General features: G+C 40.2%; 1 protein-coding gene across 1 annotated transcript in view; it reads left to right on the plus strand.

Annotated features, from left to right (window-relative positions):
- Positions 1-12465, plus strand: part of LOC112226957 (bone morphogenetic protein/retinoic acid inducible neural-specific 2) — a 117845-nt gene that overhangs the window by 37996 nt on the left and 67384 nt on the right. The window contains exon 2 of the mRNA XM_024391661.1: positions 9659-9986. Coding sequence (XP_024247429.1) covers positions 9709-9986 — 278 coding nt within the window. The 5' untranslated portion in view covers positions 9659-9708. The remainder of the gene's footprint in view (positions 1-9658; positions 9987-12465) is intronic.

Raw genomic sequence — 12465 nt, forward strand, 5'->3', positions numbered from 1 at the left:
CTGAATTAAAACAGGAGGCTACAGGAACCAATGTTGATTTATTCAACATTGCTATTAAAATAGCACTGATAGGAATGGGTAATTGTTTACAAATTGCTAGCTATCCGATAAATCCAGTACCGAAAACCTTCTGAGTCTGGCAGCGCAACAAATCCATTAGTAAAATCAATTCTAAGTGCTCCGCACACACCAGCAAAAAGGTTCCTCCGGGAACTCTTTGCTACATTTAAACATTAAAGGTTCCTCCAAGAACACCTCAACTTACCAAGGGTGCAAATATTAACCCATTGACTGCAATGGTTTCTTGAGGAACTCCAGGGTTCAGATCACAGATGTGTGCCTTAAATTGAGTCTGAGCTGAACATGCAAAGCTGAAAGAATTTCTGAAAATGCCTGTGGATACTGGGTTTTTACTCAAAACAAAGATTCTGCTTCCATGTTATCTCTTGATTCATTTTTTATAGACTTTGGAATTCGGAAAGTTAATATCCACCGTGGGGCACAGCTATAGGAGCATGACAAATGTTCCCAATGTGTCAAATTAGACTAATGCAATTATCTTCTGGAAAGTGTTGAGGGAGAGCTGCCACAGCAAACCAGAAAATTGAATGATAACCTGTTCCTGTTTTTGGAACTAGCTTGGTCAGACAGAGTGAGTTTGGCCCACTATAGAGTATGGCCTGTCAAAACAGAATTTAATAGCCAAGTCACATAAACTGAGGAAGGAACTACATTTTTTTCAATTATGGCCGGATGAATGTTGACTGGCACACAATACGAGCTGTTGCTAAGATAGAGAGAGAGAGAAAACGAGAGAGAGGGAGAGATAGAGAGGTGTTTGTTTTTGGTTGCTGAAGTCTCCAGAGGAATGGCTGGTTTAGAGAGAGAGGCACATGAGAGGAGTTGGCATGGTACCATTGCCGTTGGTCTTGAGCTGTGCACTGAACCCTGAGCACGTTGGTGGTTCGGACCTCCCCTGGGTTGGATATTGGATCAGTCTTGCCCTTGCATATTGATCTCTCACCATTATGCAGCTTAAAAAGATTTCCATCCATTTCCCTAAGAATTATTCAAGGGGAGATATACTCATCATCGACATCCAGGCTAAGGTTTCCAATTGCACAATATCACTTCATGCCTTGCTGGTCCAAGCAACTTCAAAATATCAACAAATATAAACAAACTTTCCTAAGTTCCTAAAGATTTTTGTTTTTGTAAAGATGCCTCTGCATTTTATGAGAACAAGTCTTAGGCCAATATGTTCAATAAAAGCAAACTGATTATCTTTGATGATTTTTTATACAAATCATGTCTATATCATATGTACATTTAACAGGGTAGTTTTGGCATACCAGAACCTCCCAAAATTATATTGCATGAAGCATTATGTGGAGTTTTTCTCCATTAGTGTTCATTGACCCTGATAGAGTGTTTCATCCTGCAGAAAAAGGCATTTATCTAAAAACCACGATGACAAGCCCTGCTACAGCCTGCTCATATTATTAAAGAGTGAGAAAACACACAACCACTTTAAACCATCACTCAGAGAAAATGATGTGTTGAATGACTACAGCAATTCTAATGAGCCTCAGGACAAATTTCAAATGCATTCAGTGTACCGGAAAACAACCTTCTATAAACTTTCATCTTCTCTCAAGCTTTGTGTTGGGAATATCTATTATGAAATACCCTGCTCCTCTGATATGAAGATTCTTCGTTTGATTGACCATTCTGTATGCAGAAACATTAGACTTTTTCCATGGAGAGTTTTGTGCCTTTTTATCCTCACCCAGACTCTAATAGATTCCACCTGTCTATGGCTGTAGCCTCTAGCTGACGATCCCGATCACTTCCCTACTTTCTTCTCTCCAAAACATGCCTGGAAGGATATCTCTCCTTTACTCCAGAAGTATCACGAGATACGTGTGATTAAAATTCATGACCAAACTGACCATAAATGTTTTAGCAGGGTGTGTCCACAGGAGAGCTGAAATCAGTCACAACCCATCGGAATCATCAGATCGTCTTCCATGCCTGAATGAACATAAAAACAGTAACAATGTGCGGAATTGTGAAGATGATAAGCAGAGCTCTGGGCTCCATATTCTGCATGAATTCCAAGGTTGAGTATGAGATGGCAGATGAGAGACACATTGTATGTATTGCATGCTGTTCACTCAGTCTACAGCAGCAGCGGTGGGTGAGCATGCAAGCTGGGGGCAAGAATTACTTCACAAACACCTCAACTCAACAGTTTTGAAGGATGATAAACAACCATGGTAACAGAGCACAATTAATCAATCAAAACTGTATACTGTATACATGTCATCATGTAAGTTGATGATAAAGATTGTGGGGGCTGTTTTGTTAGACTTCAGTGCAGCTTTTGACTTTATCGATCACATCTGCCGCTGGAAAACATACGTGTATGTGTTATGGCTTTACATCCCCTGCCCTATTGTGGATAATTTACATTTTTTATTTCATCTTTATTTAACTAGGCAAGTCAGTTAAGAACAAATGGTTATTTACAATGACGGCCTAGGAACAGTGGGTTAACTGGCAGAACGACAGATTTTTACCTTGTCAGCTCGGGATTCAATCTAGCAACCTTCCGGTTACTGGCCCAACGCTCTAACCACTTGGCAACCTGCCGCCCCAATAAAGAGTTAAGTGTCTAACAGAACACAGAAGGTGTTCTTTAATGGAAGCTTCTCCAACATAATCCAGGTAGAATCAGGAATTCCCCAGGGCAGTTGTCTAGGACCCTTACTTTGTCACTGGTTTTGAGTAAAGCCAGTGTGTCTATGTATGCGGATGACTCAACACTATACACGTCAGCTACTACAGCGACTGAAATGACTGCAACACTTAACAAAGAACAGTAGTTTGTTTCAGAATGGGTTGCAAGGAATCAGTTTGTCCTAAATATTTCAAAAACTAAAAGCATTAAAGCATCACTAAACCCTAAACCTCAACTAAATCTTGTAATAAATCATGTGGAAATTGAGCAAGTTGAGGTGACTATACTGCTTGGAGTAACCCTGGATTGTAAACTGTTGTGGTCAAAACATATTGATACAACAGTTGGTAAGATGGAGAGAAGTCTGTCCATAATAAAGCGTTGCTCTACGTTCTTAACAGCTCTATGTTCTTAACATTACTATCAACAAGGCAGGTCCTACGGGCTCTAGTTTTGTCACACCTGGACTACTGTTCAGTCGTGTCGTCAGGTGCCACACAGAGGGACTTGCAATTGCAATTGGCTCAGAACAGGGCAGCACAACTGGCCCTTGGATGTACACAGAGAGCGACCATTAATAATATGCATGTCAATCTCTCTTGGCTCAAAGTGGAGGAGAGATCGACTTCATCACTACTTGTATTTGTGAGAGGTACATGTTGAAAGCACAGAGCGGTCTGTTTAAATGACTAGCACACAGCTCAGACACCCATGCATACCCCACAAGACATGCCACCAGAGGTCTCTTTACAGTCCAGAACAGACTATGGGAGGAGCACAGTACTACATAGATCCATAACTACATGGAACTATATTTCACATCAGGTAACTGATGCAAGCAGTAGAATCAGATTTAAAAACCGTATAAAAATACACCTTGTAGAACAGTGTGGACTGTGAAGCAACACAAACATAGGCGCAGACACACACATACACATGGATATTGTGCTGTAGATATGTGGTAGTGGAGTAGAGGCCTGAGGCCACACACTTAGTGTGTGGTGAAAACTGTTATGAATGTATGATTTTTGAAATTGTATAAAACATATGTATAATTTATAACTTAATTTTGCCAAACCCGCAAGAGGGGATCCATAACAAATACAAAAAATATATAAATCAGCTCCAAAAGCAACCACAATTATATTACTTTAAAACAATCCACCCCTCACAGTGAAAAGTTGGGAATATTAGCCAAAAATCTTTATATGATAGATTAACTCTAATAGACTTTTACTTCTGGCTCTAGATTGCTTCAGGCTTTAAAAATCTGTAAAATTATCTGGCATTGATGAGCCGTGGGCACTGATTCATGGTCATGGATTTATTGAAAAGAGGAACATCTCTGCATTTCTGCATTCTCTCCAGCGCAAGGACCACAAGCCACACACACACACACACACACACACACACACACACACACACACACACACACACACACACACACACACACACACACACACACAGTCAGTACTTGCTAGCCTTAAGGCACATTGTGGGTACTTTCTGCTTTTGTGTTACATTTTAACCTTTAGAGCCAACCTTTTAAATCTCCCCTATGTTCTCATTCAGAATCAACAAGACTGGAGTGTAAAGTAAAGTAAAGTAAAGTTTTAAATGAGATGCGTAATATAAATCAAACTGTTCTGCTAGGTTTCTCCTTTGCAGAACAAGGGACTGGTACTGTGCCATCTCTCACATGAATCAAATAGAATTGATGTGCCCTAAAAGGTAGTTCAAATATACATGAAGCTGATACATTATATAAAACTATCTGAATATTTAATGAAAATATCAACAGAGAAGCACAAGAGCTCCTCATGGCTTTTCTTGAAAATAAGTCCCATCAACCCTTTCAAAGCCAGCCATCAACCCATGGCTCATGGCTTTTCTGAAATGGATTCAGCATAAGCACAACTGACACCCACATCAGTATCTTTCTAAATCAAGATGATTGTGGCCTTGCAATTGGCCTTGATTAGCTATTACCACTGAAATAAATTACCATGACAATGCACATCACATGTATAGATGACAGGCAATATGGTTTGTTACATGTTTTCAACATACTAATGAGACCAGGTTGACAGTTGCATCATGAAAATGGGAAATGTTACACATTGTGAAATTGTGAAATGCATTACGATTGAATTTAGCTTTTGATTGATGTTTTGCTGTTTTACATTTTTAAAACATGTATCCCACCTTTGGATATTTCCTTCCAAACTTCAGTAGATACTGTATATAATTAAAGTTTACAGAGGCGATTCAAACTGAGGCCCTGCTGTGCTCTCAATTACCAAATGTGTGTGTATTGTTCTTGGCAGGAATTCCACAACCTCCCATGTCACTGTGGACCTATTGGCGGATTAGTCAACAAACTAATAAAGAGTTGTTGCAATATGCAGATGGGCTTTTTATGGAGACAGTGTTACCCACAGTAAGCAGCTTGAGTAATTATCTGGGCTATGTATTTTCAGAGTGATGTATAGACAATTACACTATACGTGGCTTTGTGTTTATGGAGAAACGACGGCAGATGGACAGGTGAAGCAATAACACATCATCGATCCTTTAGTACTTTGGGATTTTCTTAAAATCAAACAGCTGGAAAATATGAAACCTCCTAAAGACAGATTGGTCTTAATTATCAAGTGCTATAGAAATTTTGTAGGTACTGATGGTCCTAATTGCCCATATGGTTGTTTGCTAAACTTTGGCTCCGTCGGAGACCCCGATGTAGATCTAACATTGATATTTAGCTTGACTCCTCTCTGGCTAGCTTTTAAGCATTATCTCTGGAGACCATCTGCCCTGTGTACTGCTGACTCTTTATTAATGTGCAGTTAATAGGTAAGCACCTGCTTTCCTGTTTGAAATATGTGTGGAATCTCACTTTTAAGTGCCCTGAACAATGAGGTGTGGCTGAGAATCAGATTATTTTTACATTAATGCTTTTTCACGCCCTCCTAATTGTTTTAGCTGATTAACTTGGCATGCTTGAGGTTTTTAATTAAGGCTCTTTTTAATTTTCAAGATTATGGCTTTTATTTTTATATTTATCTTACATCTTGCAAGACAGTTACCTGGGGGCAAAACTTTACTGGAAGGATGAGATTTGAATCATCTTCATGGTTAGAAAGAAACTGCTCATAAATTATTATCATATTGAAGTTACTGAGCAAGATGATCGACCTTTAATCATCTTTATTTATAAAGCACATTTTAGGCATGGAATGCAATGTGCTTTATAGGAAAAAAACGAATAAAAAAACATAGAAAATAAAAGCTGAAATATTAACTGCACAACAAATATAAGATTTTAAAAAACAACTAAAGAATGACACAAACGGAACAACATCCAACCAGCAACTCTGATATTAAAAAAACTACATCCCACAGCTTGATGCAGGGAATGTTTTTTCGGCAATGGTAGATTTTTATTTTTGTGGAAAAGAAAATACGTGCATCTCAGGGACCTGGTCTGCCTTTAATTCTCTTTGAATGAGTGGGATACCTCGCTTGTTTAAACACGTACTTATAGCTTTTGGGTTGGAATCACGATGCTATCGGTGCGATGCAGCTCGGCTCATAAGGACACAAATCTTGCGGAACCAATATATATAACAGCTGTTTGGCTTACCATAGTGTAGGAGCTGTACTCCTCATAATTGCTCTCATCCTTTCATCAAACCACGCTTAAACAAATTGCTAGGCTGGAACTGATGGAAAGTTCTGCCTTGGCTGACAGTTTTCATAATAGAGTCATAGTACAAACCCACCAACCTGGTACTATGCATTCACTTTGTTGCATAAAGCAATCCACCCTCAGCATGCAGTGACACAGAAATATTGTGGGACAGCTGGCGGGGTTGCTGAGTAGTTAAAACACTGAGTATGAGTACCTGAGTTCAAGAGGACATCTGGCCTTCTGGTAATGGGACTACACCTGCTCTGCTGGGCCTGGCCATGAGGCAGGTGTCTGCCTACACTCACAAACAAAACCTTATTAAGTCAGACCCAATAAGGACTCACAGCTGCTCTCATTGCCATGCACACATTACTGGGTAGATCTTACAGGTATAGCATATACTATGTGCTCATTAAGCCACTGACCTGCCTGATACTGTGCCTTATGATATCCAGTATAAAGCAGGGAAGAAACACACCATTCTTATGCTTTCTCCTAATGTATGGTCATTGACGATGTGCAGGTGTGTGTGTCTGAGTGTGCGTGCACGTGTAGGTGAGTGTGTGCGCGTGTGGTATTTAGGAGTGTTGGCCACTGTGAACATTAACCACCTGCAAAACTTGGTGAATGCTACAAATGTGAATGGCACAAAAGGTGCCCAGTTCCCCAGACCATACTTGTCTGAAATGTTATTTCTAAGTGAGAGGCGGTAAAATGGTTTTCTATTCCAACCGCCCTCGTACCACCATACTGAATTCAAGACGTGTGTCTTCTCCTTGGTTTTTCTCATGGGTAGAAAGGGTAAATAGGAAGGTACCTGAATTATGCAAGATGAACATTAAATGTCAAGGCTAAATTCCGTTTTTCCTCCATTGTCTCACTGGCATTTCTAGGATGTTCTATGCATTTTATAATTAGGAAGAACCTCAAGAGAGGAGCAATAAGCCCTGGGATGGAGATCTCAGCAAGAGGTGTTGCTTTTAGAACATAGACTCATTTGAAAGGCAAATTTCAAGCAAGATTGGAAAGTCAGCACTATACTGTTTATGAATCAGCTATGGCTCGTTTTCCCCTCTAGCTTCATGAGATGACAACCATCATATAGGAAAGACTTTCATCGTGTGAGAAAAACTACACCGCAAGTCATATTTTATTTATGCTAAAGTAGAATTTACACTTGGATTCAGCATGATGAAATAGCATTAAAATCTCATCTCCTGTTTACAACTGCAAAGCCCAACTGTGAAAAGGAAAGTTATAATAGAGTCTTGGCTGTATGGGATACAGGCAATGCAGGGGTACAGGGAGGCGGGGGGGGTGGAGGGAGGGATTATACAGAATGAAAGGAAATGTGAAAGCAGCAGCAGCTGCCACACAGCTTCTCCTCTTTACCGTATCTCTCCCAAATGGCATCCTATTCCCTATATAGTACACTACTTTCGATCAGAGCCCTATAGAGCCCTGGTCAAAAGTGCACCAAATACAAAATATGGTACCATTTGGGACACAAAAGGGTTTTATTCCCCAGTGGAGTGTGCAGTGTGCAATAACAGAGATACTGTTTTAGACAGGCCCTATCTTGATGAGTGGGCAGGCAGATGATAGGTATTTGAATTATTAACTACTGTGATGCACAAAGGTGAAATAAAGTATTCAATATTATTTCATAGTGATTAATTCTCTACGTAATGTATATTTTGTATCATCATAGCCTTTGAAATAATGTATGGAATTCAGATCATTTGGAATGCCAGGCACTTCAAGACAGGATCACAATACATCACATTTTACAATGTACGGACAGATTTATCTTTCACATTGCAAAACAAGAGTGAGTGAATTGTAAGATGTGAGGTGTTCACTTCACAGAATAATGGTGGTTTGTGTTCTATGTCATGCACAACATGGACTAGGAGGCTTATCTATATGTGAGATGCAATAAATCAACAATTACTCCTGAGCAGTATTGACACATTATACTTACTATATGTAATTACTCTCCAAAGTCATTACAAAATGAACATTTCTAATAGAACACTGTGACTCGTGTAATTCTAACATTACCACACAGGTATAAGAGCAACTTTTTGTAAAGGCTTACCTTTTATACTGTCTAGTATAAAGTGAAGTTGATGCTGTTCCCTTTTTCAAAGCTTGATCCTACATACTTTCTCCAAGTTAGATGCCTATTATAATTATTAATGAGATAAATTACCTAAATAATTGCCTATTAAAACATAACAAGCCCATGGTTCTCTCTGATTCAGAGGGGTTGGGTTCAATGCAGAAGACACATTTCAGTTGAAGGCATTTAGTTGTACAACTGACTGGGTATCCCCCTTTCCAAGTGTAAATTAAAGAAAGGTTATTTACTGTCTAAACATGCATTTTGCTCTCTCAAATTAATTTGCATTGTGTTATTTATCAAAATAGAAGACCAACAGGGAATACTGTTGCTCCCATATCGCTTGTACAGTTTGTTCTAGCTTGTTCTATTCTTGGGCCTAAATGTTTGATTATGCACTGCAGATTTAACACTACAGTAACTTATTAATAAATAACAAAAACGTACCACCCTCTTTTTTTAAGGACGCTTCAGACATGATGGCAATTCTTATTTAGTCATAACAGCTTTGGATAATTGAGTGTGTCCTTACTTTTGTCGGCCTGAACAATCCAACAACGGCAACTTAGACCAACAGTAGATCTGTACTTGGTGTAAAGCTAGGTCCTCTTTTCAAGAGCAAGGTCCTTATTTATACCTAACAATTATGTTTTCATGTGATTTTGTCCGCCCACACAAACTTGAAAGCACGACTAAAAGCATATACCTATGAGTGGATTGCACCTAGCAGTACGTTTTTGACCATGGTAAAGAGCGCTTCCGCAAAAAAAGAACACAGTGTGTTTTATTGAATTGATTCCTTGGTGTATAGCCTCCCAACGCTAGCCAAAGAAAGGCTCTCACAGTGTTGTTAGTACAGGCTAAGATTGAAAGTCTAGCCAAGTCTATTAAGTTTTTGTCTATGGAAAAGAAAGTTACTGCATGTGTGTTTAATTGATTTGATCCCTAAGGAAAGCGAAGGCTGTGAGGCGGATACGCTAAATAAGCTAAATCAACGCAAGTGATACAAGTGTCAAGCGTAGTGTCTATGTTTTTCTATTATTTCAAGTTGTCCTCTGAATTGAGCCCTAAAACATGTTCTCTCTCTTTTCCTTCACAGGTCAGGAGGGATTAGTTGAAGAATGCTGGTCCCAGGTGCCCAACAGGAAGATGGTGATGCGTTGGCCAAGAGCCACAGCTGTTAGATGGTTGCTGTTGATGCTCGTATGGCAGTGGACAGTGCTGGGCCACCTCGGCTGGGTTCTGGCCCTGGCTGAGGGGCAGCAGAGTAACAACCCCTCGCTCACTGCTGCCAGCACCGGACACCAGAGTGGCGACCAATTGGATTGGCTGCTGTCTGAGAAGGGACCTTTCCACCGTTCTCCGGAATACACAGAGTTCAAAGAACGCTTCCAGCAAGGATTCTCCACACGCTATAAGATCTACAGGTGAGAATCTAGAGGCAAAGTGTGCGTGTTTGAATGTTGCTGTACTGTATGTGCTGTACTGTACCAATCAAGATCCACTATGACCCTTCCATCCCATCAAATTCTTTTTCAACATTTATTTTCAATATCATTAACTTTATTTTAAATGTAATACCAAATGTGATGTACTCTCTCTGATAAGCCTATAATTAAAAATTTTCCTCAGCTTAGAATATATATTGTAATGAAACTGAGGCAGGGAGCATGCCTCGAACCCTCGACCTTCTAGCCCGAAGTCCAGTGCGCTATCGACTGTGCCCCAAAAGCATGCTCGTACGGATTCCGCGCTTATAAACCCAGGGTCGTTACAATATTTTACTCTGACCCTTCCATGCATTTTATTCATGCATTTTACTTTCCTCCATCACAAAGCCTCCATGACATTTTATTTTGTTGTTGCTGCATGCTCTCCATGGTGCTACACTCACCTGAGTCAAATTATAGCTCCAGATTACTGCCAACATATTTTCTGCTGTGATGTTAATGCTACTTGAGTGTGGGCATGTTGAAGGGGTGTAGGTGTATTTCTTTACTGTAAGAAAGAGATATTTGTCTCTTTAGAAACCAATTTATTCAGAAATCTGTCACCGTTTTCTTCTCATACAACTTGAAATGATAGCTTTCATTGCAGATGTTCTGAGTATAGCTAGCCATGATAGGTGTAGGTTTTTTGACAGAAGTTTGATGAATCACGCTTCTCTTTCATGCTCTGGGACAGTGCTAGAAATGACTAAGACAAGGAACTGAAATGCAGAAAAATGCCTGCAGATCTGTGATGGAATCAGGCAGAGAGCGTAGCCAGTACTGTTTGAATGGTTGTCTAGCAATGTGTGTGGGTGTGTGTGTGTGTGTGTTGTGTTTGTGTGTGTGAGAGCGCATTATTGTCTGACCAACACCTCAGTCGTCAATGGACATAAATTTGGTTTCCCCCACAAGCCATTTGTGCTGCCAAGGCCTTTTGATATGTTAACTGATCTCATTAAAGGACACCCAGAGGGAAAGTAGGTGTGTAAATCTGCCCATTACGAATAGGGAACACCAACTGGGTTATATAGAGGAAGACTGATTTTATTCCCCCTCTCTGCCTGGTCACAGCTGCCCTACGGGTGGTTCACTGAAATATTTCTGCCAAGGCAAATTCAGTCATCCTTGCTGTTACTTTCTGGAGTGAAGGGACTTTGTCCTATTTGAAAGGCAAGCCTAACATTGTTTAATCTTTCATGTTTGCCAAGTTCAAGTGTTGTGCATGGAGATTCTGTAAGTACCATTGATATGGTAACTACACTGATAAACGCAACATGTAAAGTGTTGATCTCGTGTTTCATGAGCTAATATAAAAGATAAGCACAAAAAGCTTATTTCTGTTTACATCCGTGTTAGTGAGCATTTCTCCTTTTCCAAGATAATCCATCCACCTGGTGTGGCATATCAAGAAGCTGGTTAAACAACATGATCATTACACAGGTACACTTTGTTCTGGGGACAATAAAAGGCCACTCTAAAATGTGTAGTTTTGTCACACAACACAATGTCACAAGTTTTGAGGGAGTGTGTCATTGGCATGCTGACTGCAGGAATGTTCACCAGAGCTGTTGCCAGGGAATTGAATGTTCAAATCAAATCACATTTTATTTGTCACATATACATGGTTAGCTTGGGTTATTGCGAGTGTAGCGAAATGCTTGTTCATTTCTCTACCATAAGCTGCCTTCAATGTTGTTTTAGAGAATTTGACAGTACGTCTAACTGACCTCACAACCGCAGACCACGTGTATGGGGTCGTGCAAGCGAGCGCTTTGCTGATGTCAACATTGTGAACAGAGTGCCCCATGGTGGCGGTGGGGTTATGGTATGAGCAGGCATAAGCTACAGACAACAAACACAACTGCATTTTATCGATGGCAATTTGCGAGATACCGTGACGAGATCCTGAGGTCCATTATTGTGCCATTCATCCACCGCCATCACCTCATCTTTCAGCATGAGAATGCACAGCCCCATGTCGTAAGGATCTGTACACAATTCCTGAAACCTTAAAATGGCCCAGTTCTTCCATGGCCTGCATAGTATCCAGACATATCATGCATTGAGCAAGTTTGGGATGCTCTGGATTGACGTGTACGACAGCATGTCCCAGTTCCCACCAATATCCAGCCACTTCACACAGCCATTGAAGAGGAATAGGACAACATTCCACAGGCCACAATCAACAGCCTGATCAACTCTATGCTAAGGAGATGTGTCGCACTGCATGAGGTAAATCGTGGTCACACCAGATACTAGTTTTCTGATCTACGTCCCTACCTTTTTTTTAAGGTATCAGTGACCCACAGATGCAGATTTGTATTCCCAGTCATGTGAAATCTATAGATTAGGGCCTAATGAATTTATTTCAATTGACTGATTTCCTTATATGAACTGTAACTCAGTAAAATCTTTG

This window comes from Oncorhynchus tshawytscha, linkage group LG28 (genome assembly GCF_018296145.1).
Source record: "Oncorhynchus tshawytscha isolate Ot180627B linkage group LG28, Otsh_v2.0, whole genome shotgun sequence".
In the NCBI taxonomy this organism is placed as follows: Eukaryota; Metazoa; Chordata; class Actinopteri; order Salmoniformes; family Salmonidae; genus Oncorhynchus; species Oncorhynchus tshawytscha.